At 39.5% G+C, this 25,362-nt stretch overlaps 5 protein-coding genes across 6 annotated transcripts; all 5 read left to right on the top strand.

Annotated features, from left to right (window-relative positions):
• Positions 1 to 13,249: 13,249 nt before the first annotated feature.
• On the top strand, positions 13,250 to 15,121 carry LOC137582694 (uncharacterized). Of its 2 annotated transcripts, none has more exons than XM_068297334.1 (2): positions 13,250 to 14,637; positions 15,104 to 15,121. In XM_068297334.1, the coding sequence occupies exon 1, from the start codon at positions 13,345 to 13,347 to the stop codon at positions 14,236 to 14,238; it is 894 nt and encodes a 297-aa protein (XP_068153435.1). In that variant the 5' UTR covers positions 13,250 to 13,344; the 3' UTR covers positions 14,239 to 14,637; positions 15,104 to 15,121. The 2 variants fall into 2 exon arrangements, with proteins under 2 accessions (XP_068153435.1, XP_068153434.1); XM_068297333.1 differs by lacking the exon at positions 15,104 to 15,121 and adding an exon at positions 14,723 to 14,927.
• A 614-nt stretch (positions 15,122 to 15,735) lies between these two features.
• On the top strand, positions 15,736 to 17,719 carry LOC137582691 (CLIP domain-containing serine protease B15). Its single transcript, XM_068297329.1, has 3 exons — positions 15,736 to 16,000; positions 16,064 to 16,235; positions 16,461 to 17,719. The coding sequence occupies exons 1-3, from the start codon at positions 15,752 to 15,754 to the stop codon at positions 17,498 to 17,500; spliced, it is 1,461 nt and encodes a 486-aa protein (XP_068153430.1). The 5' UTR covers positions 15,736 to 15,751; the 3' UTR covers positions 17,501 to 17,719.
• Positions 17,720 to 18,210: 491 nt separating this feature from the next.
• Sp212 (Serine-peptidase 212) lies at positions 18,211 to 20,134 on the top strand. The gene is made up of 4 exons (XM_068297324.1): positions 18,211 to 18,502; positions 18,570 to 18,738; positions 18,801 to 19,584; positions 19,657 to 20,134. Exons 1-4 carry the CDS (start codon positions 18,308 to 18,310, stop codon positions 20,066 to 20,068), a joined length of 1,560 nt encoding a protein of 519 aa, XP_068153425.1. The 5' UTR covers positions 18,211 to 18,307; the 3' UTR covers positions 20,069 to 20,134.
• Positions 20,135 to 20,560: 426 nt separating this feature from the next.
• On the top strand, positions 20,561 to 22,447 carry LOC137582689 (proclotting enzyme-like). The gene is made up of 4 exons (XM_068297326.1): positions 20,561 to 20,840; positions 20,983 to 21,148; positions 21,209 to 21,884; positions 21,938 to 22,447. The coding sequence occupies exons 1-4, from the start codon at positions 20,628 to 20,630 to the stop codon at positions 22,353 to 22,355; spliced, it is 1,473 nt and encodes a 490-aa protein (XP_068153427.1). The 5' UTR covers positions 20,561 to 20,627; the 3' UTR covers positions 22,356 to 22,447.
• Positions 22,448 to 22,896: 449 nt separating this feature from the next.
• On the top strand, positions 22,897 to 25,163 carry LOC137582690 (serine protease 33). Its single transcript, XM_068297328.1, has 4 exons — positions 22,897 to 23,192; positions 23,729 to 23,894; positions 23,954 to 24,608; positions 24,670 to 25,163. Exons 1-4 carry the CDS (start codon positions 22,968 to 22,970, stop codon positions 25,094 to 25,096), a joined length of 1,473 nt encoding a protein of 490 aa, XP_068153429.1. The 5' UTR covers positions 22,897 to 22,967; the 3' UTR covers positions 25,097 to 25,163.
• The last annotated feature ends 199 nt before the right edge of the window (positions 25,164 to 25,362 follow it).

Genomic DNA, 25,362 nt, shown 5'->3' with positions numbered 1-25,362 from the left:
AAGCCACTTAATTATCTGTTTAGGCTGCCAAAAAGGAAAAGGAAGCCTTCCAGTTGTGTATATTTTTTTTGTAATTTATTACACATAATTGTCGATAGGTGGCACACACACACACACACTCACTCATTCAGGTGAACTTTAGTTGGCCCCTAAGGTGAACCCCCAAGAAGCGAATCTCTTCCCCTTTTTTTTTTTTTTGTTGATAATGGAAAACTTTTCACTTTAATGAGCGAAGGCACAAATTGAGTAGGCAACTTTTTTTCCTTTTTTTTTGTTAATTTATTTTAATTTACCAAGCCAAACAAAACAGAGAATACGGACAGCAGAGAGAGAGAGAGAGAGAGAAAGAGAGCGTAAGACGAAAAGCCGGCCGCCAAAGTATCTACAAAACGTAATCAAAATAAATGGCAATGTTGCTCTCAATCTAAGTGGCAATGCATGTTAGCTTGGGCAAGTGCAGCCATTAAAGGCGAGCCACTGGAAATTGGCAGCCAAAGTTGATTGGATTAGTCCAGCTCGCTTTTTGCCACACAGTCCGTTGTCGGTGTAAATTGCTAATGTGTGCTCATCGCAATCAGGCCGATGGTAAACAATAATTTCCCATGCATCCACTATATGTGTATGTATGTAACATTCTTCTTCTTCTTCTGTTGCCACTGCCATTGACATTGATTGGTCTCCATTGCCCTCTGCAACTCGTCTCCGAACCCATAATGCTCTAGGGCAATTAGCGAAGCTTCTCAAAAAACATGATGGCTTTGGGATAGTTAATTTCGTTTAAGAGCGAATCCGTCAAAATGGCCTGACTGAATGGCGAACTCTAATCATATAAGTCTTTGTTTATCTTTATCTCATGCAGACAAAAAAAGAAATCAGACACTTTAAAGACTGGCGACCATTCTTGAAGGAAGCTAAGAAACAATAGTTAGAAGATCATTTGACCTTCTGCAATTGACTTTCATTTGAAATTTAATACAATTTCCTTCAACCTATATAGAGTGTGAAATTGGATAGAAAGTGGAATGTATTAAAATGCGGGCAATTAGTGAGACTTAAAATGTAAATGAAATATTGCTTAAACGTTTCCTGTGCACCTCTAGAGGAGGGCCACAAAACACAGCAGACAGCAACATAAACAGCAGCGTTAACATGCTTGACTTGTAAAAAACTTGTTAACTTTGCATTTAAAATTTAATTATGCAGGCTCCTTCGGTTCTAGCGGCACCTTCCATCAACCCCAACAACCAAACGACCATCTAACAGGAGAAGCAACAGCAACAAGCAGCAAGCAGAAGCACAAGCACCAGGTAATAAGGTTAATGATTGAGTTTTAATGCTGCTTAAATGGGAACGCTACATTGTTGCTGTTCTTGTTGTTGTTGTTGTTGCTGTTATGTTGAAGAGATCCTTGTTGTGTTGGCCAGGATAACGTTGTTGCACTTTACTTTGATTAATTACTGTACCGTTGCGCCTGTTGGCCTTGCGTTGTGCCCTTTGGCTCTAATTGCATCTCATTGCCTGCCTGCGGTATCCTCTTTGCCAATGCATAATTTAATTGACCGTCAATGTGACGTATACGCAATATTATAAATGAAATTTACTTAGAGTACGTATGAGGTAACTGCATGTACCTTCTGACCTATGTGAGGAGTATTAACAGATCGATTTCAATTTGAAAATTACATTGCTAGTTCTTAATTCATTTTTCTTTCTCATTATTATATTAATTTTGTTACCTAAACGTAACATACTCTAATGAGAGGGTAAATGACATATTAGGTCAGACAGCAAGCCGGAACCTTTTAAATTAATATATATAAAACATACATTCAAGGACTGACAAACTAAACATAAGAATAAAAATAATTGTTAGTCGTTTGGGTACAGGGTACATCCAAGTCCCACACATGCTACAAAAGGAAGCAAGGAAATTTGAGGGTAACTTTTCCAACTACTCTCTACATACATACATAGATGCTCTCTAATATTCAAAAGTTAAATTGCCTACTTTAATATTTTCTACCTTTCCACAGCATCTAAGCCATGCTGCAGCCTCAAGTGGAATGAGAGTGAGTGACTGACTGAGTGAATGAGTGCGGGAGTGAGTGATGTGCCTGGCAGGTGCAGCATATGATGGCAACGAGCCACGAGGAATGTGAAGAGGTAAGTGAATTATGGTTCAGAATATGAGATTGCTACATTGATGCCGCATTTCCGTTGATGAAATTCTCTTGATGCATTTTGTATGATGGCCATTGTGTGTTTAACATTCGGTTTCAGATATGTATATATACTATTTCATTATTGCAAAAATCAATTGTTTTATAAACAAATGCAAATACCATAATTATTCCATAAATAAGAGTGTTTTGTATTGCATATGGAAGTTAGGTTTAAATAATTTATACAACAAACTGCCAGTTATTTCAAAGTGTTTAATGGAATTGTAATAAAAACGCCAACACAATTAAACTCACATATTTACGTATACATACATAGCATACACACACACACATTGACACACATATTAACACATAAAGGCAATAGAAAATCAGAGCAGCCAGAAGCCGGAATTTGTGTAATTTGCGCATTAAGCAATTAAATATGAAAATTAAATTGAGCATATTTGGCATTTAATTAGTAAAGCTTGTCAATTACTACAGATTTATGTGGCAATTGTGGCTTAAATGCAAATAAAAATGTCGGCCAAAATATATCTGTACACTCTGTGTGTCCTCAATTGGTCATATGTGGGCAAGTGGCAGGAGCTTAAGCTCCTTTTCTTTTTAGCTAGAACGACAGCAACGAGCCTAAGCCATTTTGAGCTGATGCCATCAAACCGTTTTGCCGCTTCACATAATTTGTAATTAAATTCCACTAAAAAATGCTACCGAAATTCCTAATCCTCACACACACACACACACACACACACACACTCACACATACATACTCGTTATAGGCAACAGCAAAAGGATAGCCATGGCCACAAACTATGCCAGTCGTTATCCCTTTTAATGAATTTTTTCCTGCTCGCCTGCTGGCTGCCAGCAAAAAACTTTACCCCTTTCTATGCCATCTTTTTCCCCACTCGTCCCTCTGTTGTTATTTCTTTTTTTTGTTGCCTTTCGTTTATTTTTTGCTCGAAAAAGTAAATATTTTACTATGGCACTATTTAAAGCATACATATTCAGGCTATGTCGACACAGCTGGGTTGCCTGAAGCAACAGTCCGACCTCCAGCACCGTCTCATGCCCCATACAAATCCAACCCGTACCCAGACCAGTTTTCGCCCAGGCTGTTGCCATTTTATTTTGCAATATTTTTCAGGTCAAAATGTCGTAGAACTTTTATTAACTTCATGCCAAGATGTTTGTGTGTGTGTGTGTCCCGTCTACCTATTTGTATGTGTGTGTGTTTGTATCTGTATCTAAACATTAAAAGTAGCTTAGTGTTTGTGCTCGTTTTACTTTAGTGTTGTGCTTAGGTTTACCATGTTGATAAGTAATATTGGCCATGTCAACATCAATATCAAAATGTGAATGCACTTTAAAGACCTCTTCCACTTAAACATACATATTTGAGATTTTCCAAGACATAGACAAATATTAACATCCTCAGGGCAAACTCTTTAAAAGTCTAGAAGTTTGAAGTTTAAAAGGAACAGTAAATATTTGTAGTGTCCATGTTTTGGTCATTTAATAATTGTTAACTGAAATGGATGTCTGCCTTGCAAAAGTCTAGTAGCAAAAAGGAAGAAAGGATGTCTTTTTCTAAAACCTATTCACCTTTTATTAGTTGTCTCATTAGTCATCTTGATTATTACAATTTTCAGAATATTGCTGGTGTCATTTCAGAACTATTTCAAATTGTTTTCCATCTAAGGATTCATTGTGTGATTGTAAGCCCTTAAAACATAAAGAAAAAAAAAATACAGTTTTGAATTTCTCCCCTTATACTACGCTTTTCATTCATAGTGTTCTTCAACACACTTTAAATGCAAGTACTTAGTTTAGTGCGCCTCAAGTATACAGGCATTCAATATTAAATATTAAATGCAATTTTTCACCTTATGCATTTTGATGCCTGTTGTAAAGGGTTTTCTTTGTCTTCTGCCAGTTCACCTGTCTGTTTTTCGTTCTCTCTTTCGTTCGCTTTCTCTTTGCCTATCATCCAAAAAGTTCTTATTGCAATAATGAGCTTAAGAACGCAGCTGTTTGTTCATAATGAAGATGATAATGATAATGACGATGATTATGACGAGTAGACAAATTAATTTTCTCCATTTTTTCCATGACAATGCAAAATTTATGAACAAAAACAGACGAGGAGGAGACGTGAGCACAAACGAGGACAAGTTAGTGCAGTGAAATGAAATGAAAAATGTTATTTGAAACGTCTTCAAAGTAAGATCCGAGAACAAATGAGACTTGCTAAAAGTATTCACAGCAGTCTTCAATGTTCTGCAGTGTGAACGAAAGTACTAAGAAACTTTAATTGCGCATAAAAGATATTTCATATTTTTGGTAATATGGAATATCAATTAATCCATGAGTCTGTTTGATTGTTTAATATTAAACTTTGGTTACTTACTATGCATTAAGCTTGGAATATACTTATCTAAAAATTGGCCATGTTCGTAATATTCATAAGGTTTGTGGCTTAAGTCGTCTGAAAACAAATGTTTAGACAAAGCGACTAAGTAGCATTTATCCATCATTAAACAATTTAAACAAGTGGCTCTTAATTTATCAATTTACATATTCGTGGCATTCTCTGATAACTAATAGACAACAGAAAATAACATAGATTATTGGAACTGCTAAAGAAAAGGAGAGATTTTGAATATTTGAACAATTGATTAATTAAAACCAGCTATAAATTAGAATTCAGAATGAAGTATCCTTTAAGTGGCACCTCTTATCTTTAAGCTAACTTAATTGTTATCATAAAATTTGGCCTGGCTCTAATGATACCCAAAGCCATTAATGCTTTTGAAGAATTTTCAATAATCTGTAGCAATCGCCGAAGTTTATTCCTAAACATATTAATGAACTCACTTTTGATTTTCACAAATGGAAGATCTCTTTGAGTCTGTTTTAAGAGTCACCAACAAGTTGACCATTATCATGACTCACAGAGTCGAACTAATTAATGCCACTTAATCTGAGCTACCTTTCATTCGTGGAGCCAATTAAAAATGAAACATACGAGTACAATAAGCTTAAATTCCTGTGACAATAAATCCACTTGACTTACTCGCATATGGCGAATAAGATTTAACAAAAAAAAAAAAAAAAAACCAAGAGAAGAGAAGAATGTACCTACCTAAATGGAAGATGTGAATTGCCACTCAACATGTTGCCGTTGAGCCGCTTTAAATGCTTTTTGTTTGCTTTGTTGCTTTGTTTTCTTTCAGTTTTTTTCTTTTATTTTTCTGTTGTTTCCTTTGTTATGAGCGGGGGAAAGAAATAAAGAAAAGCAACAGCCCAGACATTTGTAGCTACGTTTGCAGAGACAACGACAACTAAATAAAATTCAGAATCAGAATAAACGTAAAACAAGTGGACCAGCAGCCAACATTATCTGCATCGAAGTCCTTATACCCTTTGAAAAGAAATCATGAGTCCTGTAAGGAATGGATTAAATAAATACAGTGAAACCTCGATATAACGAATCTGAGGGGGATCGCAAAATTATTCGTTATATCTATTGATTCGCTATAGGTACTGAAATGTAAGACCTTAGTCCTTTCAAGGGACTTAACAAAAAATTCGTTATATTGGGTTTTTCGTTATAACGAAGTTCGTTATATCGAGGTTTCACTGTATATACAAAATCTAGTAATACAATGGAGATAAAGGGTTGTTAAGTGGATATGTAGTCCTAGATGTATTCTTTTAGCCGCTGTCAATTCAAATGAATATACTCTATGCAATAGGGTACACAACAACAACAACAACAACAATCACATGGAAGAACGTTGCGAGCATAAATCTCATCAATCAAATGGAATTGTGCGCATAAAGTTATCGGCTCAACTTACAGCGGATAACTCAAACCAAGTTCAGTTCTCGCTCCCATTTTCATTTCGATTGCCTTCCCTTTGTTCCGGGTAATTCAAGTTTATCGTTACAATCTGATGGATCTGGGCCCCCCTAGGCAAGCTAGTGTTGCTCAAATACATATGTAAACGTATATATGTATATATTTTTTTTTTCATCCATTTATTTTTTATGTTGTTATTTGGCTTGTTCTATGCTGGCGCATTAAACACAAAATCGAGCTTCCTTCTGGGTTCTGAGTGCTGAGTTCCTGAGCCTAGGGGCTCCCTTTGATTGCGGACGAAGTGGTCTGAGTAGTTTTAAGCTTTGTTTGCTTTCCTTTCTCCACTTTTTTTTTTCTGCTACGGTCGTTTCTCTAAATCCGATTTATTTGCATCTGTTTTGGTATTGTTTTGGATTTTTTGTGTCTCTTTTCTGTGGTGTCTGCGGTTTAAAGTCCAAGTCCTGAGCCCCCCAACCTCGCAAGGGGCACGAACACGGACACGGTTGGCATTTGTTGTTAGAAACTTCGGATTGCGCTTAATTAAGTCGCCTAATTATTTATGGCAAGTGAAGGGCTCCAGGGCCTATTGAGTAGGCCGAATGCAGAGAGTAGGCCGAATGCAGAGAGTAGGCAAACAGTGGGCGTTCGGTAGATTTTATACCCATTTTATTTCAGCCTTCGGTTATATTGATTAGGTGCTCAAATATGAACATAATGGCACTCACTTACCGCCTTGGTCCCTTAAGGTCATATAGCCGCTTAATTTATTACAAAATTTTCAAGTGCAGCTCACTAAAGCAGCCGCCATGAGCGCTTCAATGGGGTTAATGGCTCGGCTTGATAAATGCTAAATTATTTATGTTTCACATTAGCTGTAAGAACTTTTCTAATAATTTTCATAGCATATTTTTAGATCTATTATTTAAAGTAGTCGTATTTCCTTTTTCATTTGATAAGGCACGCCCATGTTGAGGTCAATTGCTGAAGGAGAATTTCTTTTCCCATCCAAGCGGGTCGTAAAACGTTTAACGCTGTTGAGTTACCAAAACTTGCCAGGAGCAAGAAACTTTTTGTTACTGTCGATATTTGAAAAGTTGTTGCTAATTTTCCATCGTTAAAGTACTTGGGCAACTGAAATTTGATGTAATTAACTGAAACGTTTGCATTTTAATAGACTTTACATTACCTACCAGAGGAAAAAAAAAAAAAAAGGGAAGGTTTGAATTATGAATAAAGTTCAAGTGCAAGTAGTAGAAGTTTAGCCATTATAGCATAAACGAGCTGGAAGAGAAAGCAATTCAGACGGCAGCAACTGAAATATAGAGACTTAGGTCACTTCCTATCAAGTATACGCAATGTTGGCTTTGTCTTTGGTTCTAGTCAAAACATTTCTAGCATTTTTGCCCATATGTGCGGCAAAGCATGACTAATGACAACTTTGGCCGGCCATGTACATTCCAAGTATATATCATTTCGTTTAGCAAATAACAAATATTACCGCCCAACATGGAGATGCTATGCCCGAAAGACAGACACACAGAAAGACAGACAGATATATAGATAGAGAAAGAGAGAAAATAAAGATAAATAGTGTTTTGAAATGTTTCTGTTGCTTGCCAGATGAAACGAAATTTGTACCACACTCGACTGGAGCGAATGTGAATGAATGGATAGAACTCGGTTTCTCTTCTACACTCGGGCGCTTCCTTTCCCCTTCCCCTTCTCCTTCCACCACTCCCCTCAATGTTCATGGTATATATGTAGGTATATAATATAAATAAAAGCAAACAACAAGCCACAGCGACAACGAGCGCATTTGCAACATTTATTGAGTCGTTGAACGAGTTGAATGAGTTTGGGTTTTATTTTTAAACGATGGCTGGACTGAAGTGAGCACTGGCGAAGACTAAACGAGCGTACACAGTTTAAATATTGATTTACGAGCACACTCATACACCCACACACATACACTTACCCACAAATACATCTACACACACACACAGACAGCCACAGACATTTGCCTGGACCGGGGGGAACGCATATATTGATGACACACCAACCACAATACGGTAGCTGGCATTTGTTTTGTTCCTTTTTTTTTTTGTTTTTTATTTAAATAATGGACAGGCGTGAATTTTTATTTAAATTGGTAATCTTTGCAAAGTGCAAACACAAGAATATAAGCGGAAAGAAAATAAAATGAACAAAGGATAAAGACAAGGAAAGGAAAGAGACGCACGCAAAGAGTAGATTATGGGAGAGATATAAAAAAATAAATATTTTTAAATTGAAAATTGGTGGTGTTTTATTTTGAAATGAGTGTTTTATATTCGAGTGACAATCGAAATTTAAAATATAATATATATTGCCAAAATTTAGGGTCAAATCAATTCCAAGATGTCTTTTGAAAGTTAGTTGATAGTTTGATGTTGATTTCTTGAGTGTCAGTTAGTTTGTGCAAATATTTGGCTTGTTCTAAGGCCTAAACTTGGCTTTCACATTCGATTTACTGCCCAAGGACGTGCACTTAACCAACAAAGCTATAACCAAAACACCATTCAACTGAATGTCCACATCAGAGCCAGAGCTAATGTTGGCACATTTTGTGTTGCAAAACTGACCCCAAGTCAGTTTGGTCATCAAGAAAGCCAAAGACACACACACACACACACAGACATAGAGAAACAAGCATTCTGATATTCCGCCTTGATGAGGCTCATTAAGAGCCTGCGGTGTGTTTGCTGGCAATGGCAAACCTCAAAGTTGAGTCTACACTAAGCTGCACTTAAGATGCAAGTGCTTAAATTGGCCACCAAACAACTTAATGGCAGGGATACTCAGGTGTAAACGATGCCTTAATCACTCACTTATTGTCATTATTTTCGACTTGAAAATCTCACACAAAATATTTTTCACTCTATGCTGTTTTAAACTAAATTTTTAAGAGCACGCTACGAAAATCGATTAAAACTTGAAATTAAATAAATTCCAGCACTTTTGCCTGCAAGTAAGTAAGTGCAACATGTTCAAGTCAACTACTGGGACAGCTGAACAATGCGTCTTGCGGATGCGGATGCGGTTGCGGATATAGTGGCTCTTGCGGATGCCTTCGCTGATGCAGACAAAATGCACAAATTGGTTTCACTTGACAAGGCAAGCGTGAAAACGACGTTGTTTTGTGTCTACCCTCGCCCAAGAACGACTTCTTGTGGAGTGGAGAGAAGCGAACAAAATGTAAGAAGGAGCAAAAATGTGTGAGTGAGTGGAACTTTCTTTTACAAGTTGCGGTAAAAGTTTTACGCTTAACGTTGCACATTTGATTTGCCCATATGGCTTATGACAAATGTTCGCCATGTTGCTGCTGCATCCGCAAATCTCATGTGTTAAATTAAATTGAATTTGCCACAGCAGCTGAAGAAAGTTATTTCAACACCTAAAGTGTTATTAATCCCGGCTGCATTGATGTTCTTGTTTTTGGCTATTATTATTATCAAGAATTCTTTGTTGTGACCTTTAGTGCCATAATAATTAAATTGAGCAAATTCCAGACTAACCAGAAATTCATTACGCCCACATCAGACGCATGTTTTAGCAACAACAACAGCCACAGAAGGTGATGATGATGATGATGACGACGATAATGCTGCTATTCAACACGAAACTCATTGGTACATAGAGACAGCCCAGACAGACTCTGGCACAGGCACAGGCCCGACAATAAGCTTTAGAAACACTTTGTCTTGTGCCTTTTGAGTCTTTGGTTTGTGCCTTTTGTTTTGCTTTCAATTATATTGTATCCTTGAACTGTGTTGAGGTAAATCACACGCACACAGCCATTTAAGCATATGTACATACATACACCCACACACACACACACACACACACACTTATCTATGTCCTCTTTCATACAATAATACGAAAGGGCAGCATAAAAATTTCAATAAAAGTAAACTTTTTCTATTAAATGCCTTACGCTGAAATGTATGCTATGCTTTTAGTTACAAATATTTACCTACAAATATTAAGGAATTTGCTCTTGCTCAAACTTGAATTGGATTTGTTGCACTCATGTTGGACCAAGTTTGAGAAATGTTATTTGCGATTTTCTCTGCCTTTGCCATTGCCTTTGCCTTCACGTTGCTCGAACATTAATAAATGCCAAGCTCTGCACTTGACTTGGGCCGTTGATTACATCCACTTTGGCAAGAAGTAGTAGTAGTAGAACATTGCACTCGAATTCCTCGATCCGATGATTGATGCCTGGCGACTACATCAATCATGTGTCTTATGCTTGAGTGATAATTTGATTGATTCACCATGTTAAAGTTCAGATTTTTGGCCATAGTGTCGGCAAAGGCAACGGCAACAGCAACATCTCTCTGTCGTTTCTGCATACCGAATGAATGCCAGATCTCATGAATTTCACTTGCAAATTTCTGGCATTTGTGATTATTTATGTATGCAATGCAATCCGAAATGCAGTACGCATAAAACCAACTACCCTGGTACCACTTTGCTTTTGAATGAGGTTAAAGTGCATGAGCAAGGTGATGGTTCCCTTTCCCACTGCCTTTTTCTGGTGCATCTGAAAATATTTCCATTGGTTGCCTGTGGCTTTTGTTGCCATTTCAGCATATTCCTGTGTTTTTTTCTCTCTCTCTCTCTCTCTCTTTGGTATTTCTTCAAATGCATAACTAAATCAACTTTTAGTAAAAAGAAATAAACAAACTTTCTCACTGTGGTCTTAAATTTGGCTAGAAATTTGTTGTTTTTCTTTGAGCATTTTTTCCTCTGTTCTTTTTGATGTTTTCTCTCCATCTCCTTCATTCGCTAGCTCACCTTCTCTCTTTCTGTTTCTCTTTCTTGTTGTTGCTCCCTCGGCTTAAAGCTATTTTAAAATGATTGGCTTTTATGTCAATATAGCTTCTCAGTTGTTTTTGCTTGTTTTTCCTTTGCTTTTTTTTATGTTGTTGTTTTTTTGCGTACTTTTTTTCCCTGTCAGTATTCTCTTACAGCTTGTTGACTGCGCTGCTTTTTAAGTGCCTCAATAAAATACAATAAATATACACATAAATTTTTATATTATCATTTTTCTTTGGGTTGCCTTTTCGCCTGCAGGCTGTCGGTGGGTCGCGGACAAAGTTGTCTTCGCGTTTTTTAATAGAGTGAAAAAAAACCAACCAAACAAAAAATGACGAAAAGTAGACGAACCAGGACACAAATGTTGAAATAAGACCTTTCTTAATATGATGAACGAAAGGTCTTAAAAAACCCATTGGCAAGTCATCGGGGATCGGATCATTTATAGAATATAACTAAAACTAATTACCTACCAATAAGGATATAATTTATTAATTATTTAAACAATCCCCTAATTCATGTCTCCAAACTTTTGTTTAACTCATTTTAAATTTATCTTTTCTTAAAGTTGTAAAATTCTTACTATTTGTATTCTTGTTTATTTGTGGAATTTTTTAAGGGGATGCAAGAGTAAATATATTTTGGAGATCCTTGCTACGCTTATGCCTTCTGGCAGCAGCTGCCAAATCGGTTTGCCATAAATCTTCCAGTTTCAGTGCACATGGTACCTTCACTTCAACACAAAACACACAACACACACATACATACATATATGTCCACATATGTATGTATGTGCGTATTGTATATGAGGAAAAGCCGCATGGAATTAAATTAAAACGAAAGCTTCTGCTTGAAGGCACAAATCAAATTTTCACATCGACGCCTCCGAAAAACAACAACAAAAATCACATTTGCAATAAGTTTGTTGAAAATTGAAGCGTAAAATAAGCATTCGTCACTCACTTTTTTCTTCTCCACACGCACATTTTGGTTTATTTTGTTTCTTTCTTTGGTATTTTATATTCGTTTCTGCCCCTAAGATAATTGTGCGTATAAATCTGAACAACCTAAACATAGCATACCAAAAAAAAAAAATCGAAAGAAAATTCTTTTTTTCCTTTTGATTTTGGGTTTGATTTTGAATTCGAGTTGTTCGACGAAAGCGTGTTAAAAAATAGCACGCACAATTGATTTATGAAAATTTATGGCACAAATGTGGATACGGATACACACACACACACACACACACAAAGACCTTTGATGATGTTTGCTTGCCCATTGTGATATGCAACGTTTTTGTTTTTTCTTGATTTCGATTGCCAAAATTAAAGCACAGCCAACATCAGCAATGCTGTGGCAATAAAATCAAAGTCATAAAAGCTAATGAGCCCGAAAACTCCTAACTGATGCTCCCTTCTCCTTCACCACCCCCCTCCCTCCATTCCACACTTTTCGCGCATGATGAAAATCGTGACCATCTTTTTGCTCCTCACTACATTTCCTTCATAAAAATCAAACAGAACTCAGCTTAGCTCATAAAATGACAATGATCGGCGATGGCGATAGCAATGCCAATGACGGTGATGAAATGGTGGAGCAAGGGAAAGGAACATGAGCATTGGTTGACTACCTACGACAGAAAACGTCATAAAATTTACGCAAATTGTTGTTGTTCTTTTTCGTGTCGTTGTTGTTGTTGTTATTGTTCTGGTATCGCTGTGAGCGCGCATAAATTGTGCTCAAAAATATAAACAAAACAACAATTTTGCAATCCAACCTGGTCGACTAAATGTTACTCTGCACTTAGTCCACAAGATTATGAAAAAGTAAACGGAGCCCTCTGGCTCCATTCATTCATTCCATTCATTTCCTATTTTTAAATTTCATACTTGAGTATTTGAATTTTGATGTCAATGAATATCTCTTAAATATCTATGGACAAAGATAATTTTGTTGTCAGCTAAACAATTAGCTTGTGAAGTGTAGACTTATAATCCTTTTAAAGACGATACAAAGAAAGTTGCAGAGGAAATGCTTTCCAAAATCAGAAATTCACTAAGCAGACAGATTGATGGGAATAAAAAACGTACAGACACCTTGATAGAGTATAAAGAGTATACTCAATATAAAAGGGCGTGTAGGTCATCATCAGAAAAGAGAGAGGCAGCAGCAGTAGAAGCAACAGTAGCCATAGCAGTTGATTTATGTGCTGATAATAAAACCAAATTGTTGCGCATATGTTAGACAGTGGTTCGTTGGTTGACTGAAAAGCATTCCTCAGCTAGATGCCAAGGGGTGGAAGTGTATATCCCTGTATTTGAGACACTGTCATATAGAAACTGAAATCTGTATAGGTCTTAGGCACACATACTCATATACTCAGAATTGTCACAAAGCACACGAAATTACTTACAATAATAGAAATTCCAAGTGGACAAAATGAACAACAATAAGAGCTGCCTGGATAGCAGCAGACAGGAGAGCTCACACACCACATTGGGCAGCACATTCTTTGAGGACCTTTGGCCCGTTTTGCTGGATGAGAATAAGTGTCGTGTTGAGAGCACAGCAGCCGATTATTTCATACCAACGAAGAAATTCAATCAACTCTATTGGCATACATTCTTGGCCAAGGTGGGCTATCCAGAATATTTGATGCCACATGATTTGCGTTGCTGTGAGGCAGCCAAACGTCAAGATGCCTCCGAAGAGGAAGCAGAGCTGGCAGCCAATGAGGCAGCTGAGCAAATGAGCAATCCAGCTCATGGCGATTACGAGAATAGCGGATCTCTGGCTATACGTCGAGTGGATAAGGAGATTACTTATCTGCGAGAAAAGGAGAATCGCTGCCATAGGTTAGCCTATGAGTTTGCCAATCGTTCATATCCCTGGACTATGAAAATACCGAAACTTGGCTTTGAGTTGACACATGAGTTGCGTAAATGCTTTAAGCAACCCTTCGAGCTGCATATTCTTCAGGACATTAATGTCCATAATTGTCAACTGATGCTGATTGATGCTGGCAATGAAATATGTGTAGATGACTTCCAGCGTTGGATTAAATTTAGTCCGTATGTAAAAATGCTGGTGCTAGTCCGTTGTCCACGTGTCGAACGTCGTCTTCATTTGCTCAATGTCTTTCACACATTACTGCGTGAGGAGACGGCAGAGAACTCGTGGCACGACGAGTTGCAGTGCTCGTTGCAGGAAGGCTTTGAGCATGCCAAGAAGATGAAGTTACTCAAGGACTGCAGCGAATCGTTCGTCTTTGTATTCTCGCAGTGCCGTGGCTTTTGCACCTGTGATAAGTATAAAATTCTGCGACGAAGTTAACGTTATAGAAACCTGAAAACAAACACACATACGCACACATACACACTCCCACACATACATAGATTGATTTTGTATTTCATATACTTGGCGCACCGGCAAACTCAGGTCTTCAACTGCGAAATTCCTAATTGAGCCTTGCAGCAAATTACCCATTGACTTCAAGTACCATGTCTTGGGGTCCAATTAGGTCTCAATACGCTGCAAATTCCGCACAATTTGTGTTTTGAGTGCCCGTCATGGCAAAATCGACAGCAACATGCATTTCCTGACGTTTCCCTTCCTGTTTCATAAGGAAGCCAATACACCAGCCATTGGTCGGATATCGGATGTCTTAATATGCCAATGGCCGCACGCCCTACTGCCATTCCCAGCAGTCCGTAGATGGGTGGGACAACAGAGGTGAGACATAATTTTATTTGCTGCAAATAAGAACAGAGAAACCTAAGAAAAATTTGCTCCAAATCTCAACAAATTACCACAAAAGCTTAACAAACTTGAACTGATTATAAAAGTTGCTGGCAGAGAAAGAAGGAGCCCTCGCTTCGACAACAATGGAGGCCACAACAGACACTTGGGCTTGCAGCTAAAATTGAGTTTGGGTGCGCTTGTGTGTTTTTTTTCTTGTGTTATACCTATACGTATATTCATATATATAGAATTATATATATATATATTTTTTGTTGTGAAAAGTTTTACAAATGCGTTGTTGCTACATCATTTTCAATACACATTCGCATAAACATTGCATTATATTATTAAAAGTTGCCCTGTCGTCTGATAAGAACTTAAACTTTTCTTCTAAAAACGCCAAAACGAAAACGAAAATTGCGGCGACTGCGAAAACTTTTTCAAATACAACGCACAGAGGAACTAGAGAGTGGGAGAAAGAGAGAGAGAGAGACCGGGGAGAGGAAAAGAGCGCCAGAGATAGTAAGAGAAAGGGGGGAGGAAATGGGAGAGCAGGCCACTCTGACGTATACGTAATGTAAGACAACTTATTAGAATTATTAATAACCCGTTTCACTGATTGTATGAGACTCAACGCAACGATCTAGGCAAACCAGTTTGAGTCATCAGCAAATACTCAACCATACAATATGTATATTTAGAATTAAACTCAAAATAAAAAACAAATCTATTCATATGTATGTAAGCAAAACATTTGTTGATAAGAATAGTTGTGAGATGGGCAAATTGAAAGAGTAAGCCAGTGATATTTGAATCGATAGAGAGAGAGAGAGAGAGAAATGTGGAAGAGAGGAAGAGAGAATTCGCTATTATTTCTTGCAAAAAATTGGTCTGCCTGGCCTTGTAAGTGGACAATGCTGGGGAAAGCCCGCCAAACCTGTTCCCATCTCTGGTAGCTCTGGTAGCTCTGGGAAGAGTAATGCTGTGTACATATTTGCCTTTGGGGAGTTCCACAACCTGCATAGAACTTAACGTTGCCGCTTTATCGCATGCTGCTGCCTCGAACCCGATTCCATACACAGCCTTCGAGCTGGCTAATCATCAAATGAGAAGCTCGTTTAGTCTGTGCTCAGCTTCAATCAGCATCGGTTCAATGAGCAACGCTTTGGGCCTTCTCTTACTAAGTCTTTGTCTAGGCATAGCTCTAGCTCAGCGCCTGCCACCAAATAATTGTGGCAATATCTTTCACTATGAACGTTTTAATGATCGGTGGATAGGTCGTGTCACGCCCCCACAAGATGGCCTGATAAGCTTGGATTGGGTCGTACGCTTTGTGGCCCATGGATCAAATCTGGTTAGTCCACACAAAACACACAGAATGTCAGTGCAATAATCACATTTGTGTATTTTTTTTAAGGCTGGAACTGTGAGCAATTTGCATCCGTATCCAAACAAGGAGAAAGCCTACGCGAATATGTTTGCCGGTGGACGAGGCGAGAGCTATGTGACTTTTGATAATTTCAATGATGAATTGCCAAAAATAGTGCGAGTCGAATTAAATGGACAAGTGTATTGCACGGCCAGCGAATGTAAGTAATGATGCGCGGGAAAACCTTTAACTTAAGAAATTATCCAACTGGGAAACACCTGAGAAGCAGCTATGAGTTTTAGCCGGCTAAAAGAATAATTAGTTAATAACTGCAGGGCATTGTGAATTCGAATATATGTATGCGATTTTGTGCGATCGCTTCTTATAACCGGTTTTCTTAATGTAAAATCATTAAACGTTTCTTTATTGGTTTTATTGCAAACAGATGGAGCTCCCTCAACCACAATGACCCGAAAGCAGCACATATCTGTCTCAACAAATACTCAAAATGCGGGACATTATACGGTGGTATATCAAAAGCCGACACCGGCACCCACTCCACCACCAATAAGAATACCAATACGTCTACCAAGTTTCAACAGCGGCGGTGGCGGTAGCGTTGGCGGCAGCAGCAACAATAACATTTGGCAGAGCAATCCCTTTCTGCAAGGATTCTTTAAACCAGAGACCATACATGTGGACAGTCCGTCAAATAGTTTGGATGAATGCGGCGTGGAGGGATTTGCAGCTCTGCAGGCTGGCGGAGAAATTCTACCCAGAGGACGCTTCCCATGGCTTGCGGCTCTCTATGCGGGCTCCACGGATTTGGTTTATCGATGTGTAACCACATTAGTCTCAAAACGTACCGTCATCACGGCTGCCCATTGCATTTACAATATGGAGCCTGATCGCTTGAGAGTCTATTTGGGACGACACGATCGTAACATGAATCCCGAAAAGGGAGCCACCCTAATGCGAGTGCAAAGTGTGCGAACTCATCCGGACTTTATTGGCAATGTGGTGCCAGATTCGGATGTGGGCTTGCTGGTGTTAACCGAAACTGTGGTATACTCGAACTATATAAGGCCGATTTGCTTGTGGACCAGGAACACACATCTGGGCATGGATGACAACGATGTGGCTGCTGTGGCGGGTTGGGGCCTTGATGAGAATGGCAAGGAAACTCAATTCCCCAAGACAGTCCGCGTGCGAACTGTGACAAGAGAGGAGTGCCTGCGTGAAATGGTTACAGCAAAGGATTTCCTTACCCCCCGCACAATCTGCGCTGGCAATAGTCAGGAACATGGACCCTGTCTAGGCGATTCGGGTGGCGGATTGATGATATTGCGCAACGAACGATGGTTAGTCCGTGGAATTGTCTCGCTGGCTCAGCGCCGTGGAGATAACTGCGATCTATCTCGTTTCGTGATCTACTGTGATGTGGCCAGCCATTTGACCTGGATTGAGCAAAATATTGTCAGATAATTTCCCCGAGAACCGGAGACTGCCCTAAACAGGTAAAGCACCTTAACATACACACCCATACATAGAGGTAAACAGGTATTTTTAGAGATGATGTTGAACAATCAATATGACATAAGCCAAGACAAGAAGCCAACCGTTTAATTTACCATAAATCAATCGTTCAAATTGATGCCATAAAAACTAAGAAATTCTTAATAAAAGCGAAAGCACATTTAAATAGTTTCAATTTTTGTGTATTTCCCGATTAAAATAGATATCCATTTGCATAAATTAATGGATTCATTGGGGGCCTGTCATTTGTGAACTCGTTTTAGTCACCATCTCATTACACATCTCTCAAATTTTGTTGTCCTGTGCAGGGGTCGTGTAAGTTATCGCTTTGTTTTGATGGCAAGTTGCAAGCCGGAGAGCAGTTATTAGTAGACTGAGAGATGATGAGTATCTTTTGTTTGCTGTTTATAAATACAACACAATTTAAATGAGTAGTCATAGTAGTAAACACGATTTTAAAATATAAAAAAGACAAGTCGTTGAGTTCAAGGGGTTCCACTCAAGAGTAATGAAGAGTTGTCTCTGTTCTATCAGCTTTATCAACGCTACACGAGGCAGAATTACCAGTTCGTTCATTTAGCATAGTGACTCAATGTTCTCTGAGCAAAATAATGAAGCATCTGTAGCCGTTTTTAATATCAATCGACGCTTGTCGCGTGCGCAGTGAACAATTACTGAAGAGCGCAGGCGGAACTCGATATTCACCACAAAAAAACAATAGAACAAAAAAACAGATCTAAAGAAATAACTTACACAATGGGTCTGAATTGGCCCGTTATAGTCATCATTTTGGCCACAAGTCATGGTCAAATTTTACCGGAGAATTCGTGTTCCCAGTACTTTCAGTATGTTAATAACGGGGATAGCTTTGAGGGAGAAGTTACCCTGCCCACCATAGTGCAGGGCCGCAATCGAGTCGACGTACGTTTCGCGCAGAGAGACCAGCAAAATGTATGGGCTAAGTATATGACAGGTTGTATTTAGCTTGTTCACATCTCGGTTTTTCCACATTCCGCAGCAAGCAGTTGTTGGCGGCATTTTGCCATATCCCGATGTACAGACTATTCGGAGCAATGTGGCCAGCCCAAAGTTTCGGATTACCCTATGGCCACATTCGACAACGGGTATCTTGCCAAAACTGACGCGTTTAGCTTTCAACGATGCAACCCTCTGCACGGCTAGTGAATGTGAGTAAATCCGCTCCTACCCCTCTTGACGATCCCCCCACGATAATGTTATTCTGTTTTAGATAATCCACCAAATACCTACTTTAATCGTTTCTACGAACTTCACGTCTCTGGCAGGATTGGATCGAAGCCACCAACGTCATCAGCAATATTTAATCCCTTTGCTGATGATGAGCCCGATGTGATTGTGAAGACACTATTTTTCGATCAAACTGGTCAGTTACCATGGCAACGTGTACCAATAGTGGAAACAAGTAACAGAGATCCGCCGCCAGTTCGTTGGCCCACCGTTGGCGATACGTTGTCACCTCAATCTGCGCCTTCAATCTGGGAGTTTAGGCCAGGCATAGCAGACATTACAACTGCCACTGCGAGACTAGAACCTCCATCCGCAACACCACCACCTCCAAGTCCACCTGCAAAGCTACCACCACCACCTGCATCATCTCCACCAGTATTCCAGCCAAGCTTCACCCCTCCGTCAAATGGCTTGCGCGGATGCGGATTTCAAGGTAGAGTAACTCCTTTTATACACAACGGCACACCGTTTCCGCGTGGAGGCTACCCATGGCTGGCCGCAATCTATCACACGGAGCATTTTTCATTACAATTTAAATGTGGTGGCTCGTTAGTTTCGCGAACTCAGGTCATCACGGCAGGCCATTGTGTGTACAAGATAAAAGAGGATCACGTTCAAGTCGAACTGGGACGGTATGATTTGAATGATTTTATAGAGGACGGGGCCGTGAAACGAAAGGTTACGGGTATACTAGTCCATCCTGAGTTTTCCACACTCACAACTGCTGATGCAGATATTGCCATCTTAACCATGCATAAAACAGTCGAGTAGGTTACATTTCATATCCTAATTTCCGTATGTTTTTCAAAACTCCCTCGATTTGATTTAATATTTTTCAGTTTCGATGACATTATTAGCCCGATTTGTCTATGGCAGGAGAGCGACAGTAAAACGGTAGCTGTTTCCGGATCAGTGGCTGGATGGGGCAAAGATGAGAACGGCAACACAATGTCTCAATTCCCCCGAGTAGCAGAGGCAAGAATAGTCACGATGGCAGAGTGTTTAACTAGCTGGGTAGCCGTACAAAGGATAACAAAGAGGACTCTTTGTGCTGGCAACAGGGATGGATCGGGTCCATGTATTGGGGATTCTGGAGGTGGCCTGATGGTCAAAATAAATAATCGCTGGCTACTCCGTGGCATTGTGTCCCTAGGCGAACGAGGCACCAATGGACAATGTTCTCTCGATCAATATGTTCTCTATTGCGATCTATCTGAACACGTATCTTGGATAAATGAAAACGTAAGATAGCTATATTAATCTATAAGTTAAGTTGACATTTTGAATATTAGATAAAATAAAATTTATGTTAAACAATTTGCCATTGCTTAATACAAGTTATTGACTATACAGGAAAACTGGTTAGATTGAAGGTTCAGTTTTACAGCTATTCAGTGCAAGGAATGACTAACGTTTTGCTGAGAATTGGCCAAAAATATCCACTCACAAATAAATATTGATAAATCAATTGATTATGGAACAATGGCAAAAAGTTCGAGACGAATTACTTGTTCATTGTCACGAAATCAAATATTAAACACATTTAAGATTCATTACTGATTAACATAAGTGCCATCAAGCCGATTACAGAATACTCTGAACAATATTTTGCATTAGCAGATATGTGATTTTATTTATTGAATGGACCCAACTGTTTACTACGCCCAGCATCTGGTTTTCCCTGAGAGAGACTCGATCGGCTACTTATAAACAATATACAAAACATTAGCCGATCGACGCTCAATGAGCGAGGTTCGAGAATTCACTTCGGGTGTGGAATTGATTGCATAAGTAAATATATAAAGAAAAAATGCAACAAAGTCTCTCACTGTTTGCATTGTTCTTAATATTATGTCAATTTGGAAAATGTGTGGCGCAATTACCATATGTTGCCTGTCCCGATTTGTTTGAATATCAGGGATATCGTGGCCAATATATCGGAATACTCTCAATAAGACACGATCCGCGGGTGAAAAACCATACGATTTTGCTGGAATTCTCACAGGATGGCTACTTTCGATTGGTGTGTATGGTTTTCCCCCCAACGCTTATCGGCGTTGTCTTTGTTGCGAATGCGATTGCAATGACATCTGAATCTGGGTTTACTCTCTCTGTCTCTCTCTCTTTCTCTCTTTGTCTCTCTTTTAATTTTATGTCACCCGCAGGAAAATGCTGGTGGAATATCGGTGACGGATGATGCTGAAGCGCAAAAAGTTAATTTAGGCAATGGTTGGCCAATTCATTATCGTGTCGACTTTCCAATGCCCCATTTGCCACCAAAGCTGACAAGTATTAGATTAAACGATTTACAAATCTGCAGTGCCTCGAAATGTGAGTGTTATTGATCTAATTTGTTAAAGGGCTTTTAACTTAATTTCCAATATGTTTCAGATTCCGGACCAACAACATCAATTTCTTTGTCTTTTACGTTAACCTCCTCGATTGTTCCGCTCGCTTTCTCGAGCCAAGGTCCTATCTCGATTCCACAAAGACGACCTTTGGCTCCAGTTCAGCAAACGCCGCTACAAAGACCATTACAACCACAGCAACTACCAGCACTACAACCATTTGGTCCGAATGTGACAGAGCCATCGTTTAGCTCGGACTGGCGGCAAACGTCGCAACGAAGACCGTTAGAGCCACAGCAAGTACCACCACGACCAAATTTGGCAGAGCCATCGTTTGGCTCCGATCGGCTTAGTGATGTTTGTGGCCGGGAAAGGTTAACATCGACTCCTCTAATTTTTGGGGGCATTGCCTTAGAGGCTGGTCAATTGCCATGGCTGGTCGGTCTGTTCGAGAAACGTCAAGATAATGGCTTAGGTTTCTTCTGCGGCGGTACTCTGGTATCCAAATCCACTGTCATTTCGGCTGCACATTGCTTTCGTCATCCAGGGCGCGATCTGCCAGCAAGTCGCACAGCCGTTTCGATGGGTCGCAACAACTTGGATATTTGGGCGGATGATGGTGAACTCGTAAATGTTGCCGAGCTACGATACCACAAAGACTACGATCTGAATGTATTTTTAAACGACATAATTTTAATTCGACTGGAAAGAAGTGTCGGGTAGGTTGCGATTCATGTTTGTTAAGCAGTAATCATGAGTCTTTAAAATCTAGATTCACGAACTACATAGTTCCTATTTGTCTGTGGAACACAAATTATCGCTTGGAATTGCCACAAGGACAGAAATCCTATGTGGCTGGCTTTGGACCCGATGGCAAAGGCAATGAGAATACCGATGTGGCAAGGGTCACTGACACAGACATTGTCGTTGCACCAAGATGCAGGCAAGAGCTGCCCGGTCGCCTGATCCAACAGAATACAATCTGTGCCAAGAAAGTCGGGTCCGGACCATGTTCATCTGATGCCGGTGGCGGTCTTATGGTGAGAGAAAATGACATTTGGGTACTGCGTGGAATTGTGGTGGGTGGTGCGATAAATGTTGAGGAGCACACCTGCGACCTCAAACTGCCGGTTGTCTACACGGATGTGGCCAAACATATTGCCTGGGTCCGTGAAAGCATGTGGGATTGATGCGCCACCCCGTTCTCTTCCCTCCTTAATTCCTTTAAAATGTAAAGAAGGTATTCTAATAAAAATAAAAAAAACATTTTGGTTCAACTTAACTGATACTTTGTGTTAATAAATAACATAAAATGGGAGAAAACCAAGCGTTAAATCAGGTAACTTCAAATGCCACCTGATACGGCTAATAAAATATGCGATTCATTAATCATGGCCTTAAGCAAAAAGCAACAAGAAACCAAACCAATACAAACAGGAAAAAAGCACATGTATTAACGAACTTTTCAATACTCTAAGCCCGGCTCATTTCTACAATTCAATGGGCTATATCATTTGTATACACTTTGGGAATTAATTGATCTCGCTAATGTTATAGAGTATAACCAACTAATTAATGACGTTGCTGCCTCTTTCAAGTTTAAAGAGAGAGACAGAGGAAGAAGACGAGAGAGAGAGAGAGTGAGAGACTATTATCTTTTAGTTAATAGATCGATTCTCAGTCGTTACTAAATCTGAAACAGAATACAAATCATTAATAGCTACACACTCGTCGAGTGCGGTTCGCGTTCGAGTGCATTTAATTTAATTTACAAATTTCTAGCAGAAATTCCTATACTAAATATGCGTCAACCACAAATACATACGCTAGTGTTCCATTTCTTACTGGTTTTGCTGCAGCTTAGCAGGAATTTCGGCCAAAACATTCCTCCAATAGCCTGTCCACAGATCTTTCAATATCTAGCCCACGAACAACAGTATATAGGACACATTGCACTTCCCCTAAATCCAGAACTTAGTGATAATAAACTTGAAGTCAAGTTTTCGCAGCGTGTTCCTCCCATTGGGGTAAGTTTAAGTCAATCTACTAACCATCAACTAACTAAACCACTTTATGGTCAAATAGGAAGTAATATTTTATTGTTGTTCATTGGCTTGCTGATTGGCTTTCCCTCAATTGATTGTTGTCATTACTTGCTGTTCTGCTCTTAACAAACAATGACCTCGTTCAACCGCCTCGATGGGTGTGATTTTCCCATTGTTGTCTTTGCAAATGCAAAATTGTATTTTCTATGAGCATTGCATTGAGATGATAAGAGCTAGCTTGTAGAAAACCCTACGCAAGCTAAAAAACACATTTGATATTTCCATTTTACTCTCGAGAATCACAAATCGTAAAACCGGTTTTGTGAATGTTTTGTGTTTGAATAGTCGAGTGGTTAGGATTACATTGTCGGTGACGTATTTTGGATTTACCACTTGATTTATGCTTGCATGGGAATAAGAAATCGATTTCATTAATGCATAATTAGTGTAGTTTCCAATACTCATTTGTAATCAATAAGATGTGGTTATTGTTTTTATTGTTGTGTTTGTTTTTACAGGGGGATTACGGCTCATTGACAATTATGGATAATGATAACACCATAAGAACGAGTTTAAAAAATGGTCGTCCCCTAAACTATCGTATCGATTTTCCCAATCCCGGTATTCTGCCCAAGCTGACTGAGATAGCTATCAATGATAATGTCTTATGTCAAGCTCCAATATGTAAGTTAAAATTGGCTGCACATATTGTCATTGATATAAAAATGTAAATTATTTTATAGATCCCCCAGATAGCTGGACTCTTGAACTAAAGCATGAATTGCATTCTGAGTCCACACCATTGCAGCGTGGCCGACAACCAGCAAGACAACCGCCAAGACAACCAGTAAGTCAACCAGATTTTCAACCAGAACTTCAAACAGAGCCACAGTTTGCACCACCGCCTGCCAGGCGTCCCTTAGCACCTCGTCCCGCCGTTGAAGTACCAACATTTAGGGAAGCAAGGCCGTTGCCACAACCAACTTCTAATGCTGGTTTCAATCCAGCCATCTTTGGCAGCTCCACTGACTTAAACAGCATATGTGGACGTGAGGGGCCAGCGATCAGCCCATTAATTGCCTTCGGACGGGACTTAAATGACCGTCAGATGCCCTGGATGGTGGCACTGTATCAGCGTGAATCGAATGATGTTGCCTTCTTGTGCGGTGGAACATTAATTTCGGCAAACACTGTGGTGTCAGCAGGACATTGCTTCAGCTTTGGCAACAACGTTGTGGCTGCCAGTCAAGTTGCCGTCTCGTTGGGCCGCAAAACCCTTGACTTGTTAGCACCGGGGCAGCGACGACGGGTCACTAGTATTCTGATACACGATCATTATTCGAGTGATACTTGGACGGATGCAGATATAGCTCTACTTAAATTACATATGCCAGTTAGGTAAGTAACACAACAAGATCAAATCACCATGGGCCAAAAAATTAACTAAAGTCTCTTACAGTTTTACTGATACCATAAAACCAATTTGCCTATGGAATGATAATTATCAACTCGATTTACCTTCTGGTCATACGTCCTATGTGGCCGGTTGGGGGGCCGATGAAAAGAGAAATGTGAACACGAAAATTGCCAAAATAGCAAGAGTCAATATTTTGACAAATGAGCAGTGCATTAATGGCCTGAGATTACCCGACAGCAAGGGCCGTGTCACCGCTAACACCATTTGTGCAAGCAACAATAAAGGTGCCGGTCCATGTAAAGGCGATTCGGGTGGCGGACTTATGCTAGAGGAGAACAATGTCTGGGTGCTGCGTGGCATTGTCTCAGCCGGACAGGTTACGGGAACTATCTGCGATCTAACTCAGCCTGTCATCTATACTGATCTGGCGCGGCATATTACTTGGCTCCGCTCTAATATGTGGATCTGAGTGTGTTCAATTGTCGCTGAATGCAGTTAATGTGCCAAATTTATAATAAACATTAGACTAGATTTTACTCATTTATACAGAGCTAAGCATAGATATACATATTTGAAATTGAATGATTGCTTTGCGGTAGTTTGCTGGCAATTTGTCAGAATAAAGCTTGCAATTTCATTCTATTACATAGACTGGCTTGACTGTCCGAGACCTTAATAGGCCTAAATGGCGGCAACGCGTTTATAAACGCACCGAAAGTACAACAGGTGATTGCA

Source organism: Drosophila tropicalis, unplaced genomic scaffold (genome assembly GCF_018151085.1).
Source record: "Drosophila tropicalis isolate 14030-0801.00 unplaced genomic scaffold, ASM1815108v1 contig_859, whole genome shotgun sequence".
In the NCBI taxonomy this organism is placed as follows: domain Eukaryota; kingdom Metazoa; phylum Arthropoda; class Insecta; order Diptera; family Drosophilidae; genus Drosophila; species Drosophila tropicalis.
The sequence above is the reverse complement of the archived record's forward strand: the minus strand, read 5'-3'. Positions and strand labels throughout refer to the sequence as shown.

What these genes read in the sequence shown, in the direction of transcription:
- Sp212 (XM_068297324.1), top strand. Translation starts at nt 18,308, where the DNA reads ATGGGTCTGAATTGGCCCGTTATAGTCATCATTTTGGCCACAAGTCAT. An exon ending in CGCAGAGAGACCAGCAAAAT is followed by an intron (nt 18,503 to 18,569) that starts GTATGGGCTAAG and finishes CACATTCCGCAG; the next exon opens with CAAGCAGTTGTTGGCGGCAT. An exon ending in ACCATGCATAAAACAGTCGA is followed by an intron (nt 19,585 to 19,656) that starts GTAGGTTACATT and finishes AATATTTTTCAG; the next exon opens with TTTCGATGACATTATTAGCC.
- LOC137582694 (XM_068297334.1), top strand. Translation starts at nt 13,345, where the DNA reads ATGAACAACAATAAGAGCTGCCTGGATAGCAGCAGACAGGAGAGCTCA.
- LOC137582689 (XM_068297326.1), top strand. Translation starts at nt 20,628, where the DNA reads ATGCAACAAAGTCTCTCACTGTTTGCATTGTTCTTAATATTATGTCAA. An exon ending in AATCTGCAGTGCCTCGAAAT is followed by an intron (nt 21,149 to 21,208) that starts GTGAGTGTTATT and finishes AATATGTTTCAG; the next exon opens with ATTCCGGACCAACAACATCA. An exon ending in CGACTGGAAAGAAGTGTCGG is followed by an intron (nt 21,885 to 21,937) that starts GTAGGTTGCGAT and finishes TTTAAAATCTAG; the next exon opens with ATTCACGAACTACATAGTTC.
- LOC137582690 (XM_068297328.1), top strand. Translation starts at nt 22,968, where the DNA reads ATGCGTCAACCACAAATACATACGCTAGTGTTCCATTTCTTACTGGTT. An exon ending in CTTATGTCAAGCTCCAATAT is followed by an intron (nt 23,895 to 23,953) that starts GTAAGTTAAAAT and finishes ATTATTTTATAG; the next exon opens with ATCCCCCAGATAGCTGGACT. An exon ending in AAATTACATATGCCAGTTAG is followed by an intron (nt 24,609 to 24,669) that starts GTAAGTAACACA and finishes AGTCTCTTACAG; the next exon opens with TTTTACTGATACCATAAAAC.
- LOC137582691 (XM_068297329.1), top strand. Translation starts at nt 15,752, where the DNA reads ATGAGAAGCTCGTTTAGTCTGTGCTCAGCTTCAATCAGCATCGGTTCA. An exon ending in TGGCCCATGGATCAAATCTG is followed by an intron (nt 16,001 to 16,063) that starts GTTAGTCCACAC and finishes ATTTTTTTTAAG; the next exon opens with GCTGGAACTGTGAGCAATTT. An exon ending in GTATTGCACGGCCAGCGAAT is followed by an intron (nt 16,236 to 16,460) that starts GTAAGTAATGAT and finishes TATTGCAAACAG; the next exon opens with ATGGAGCTCCCTCAACCACA.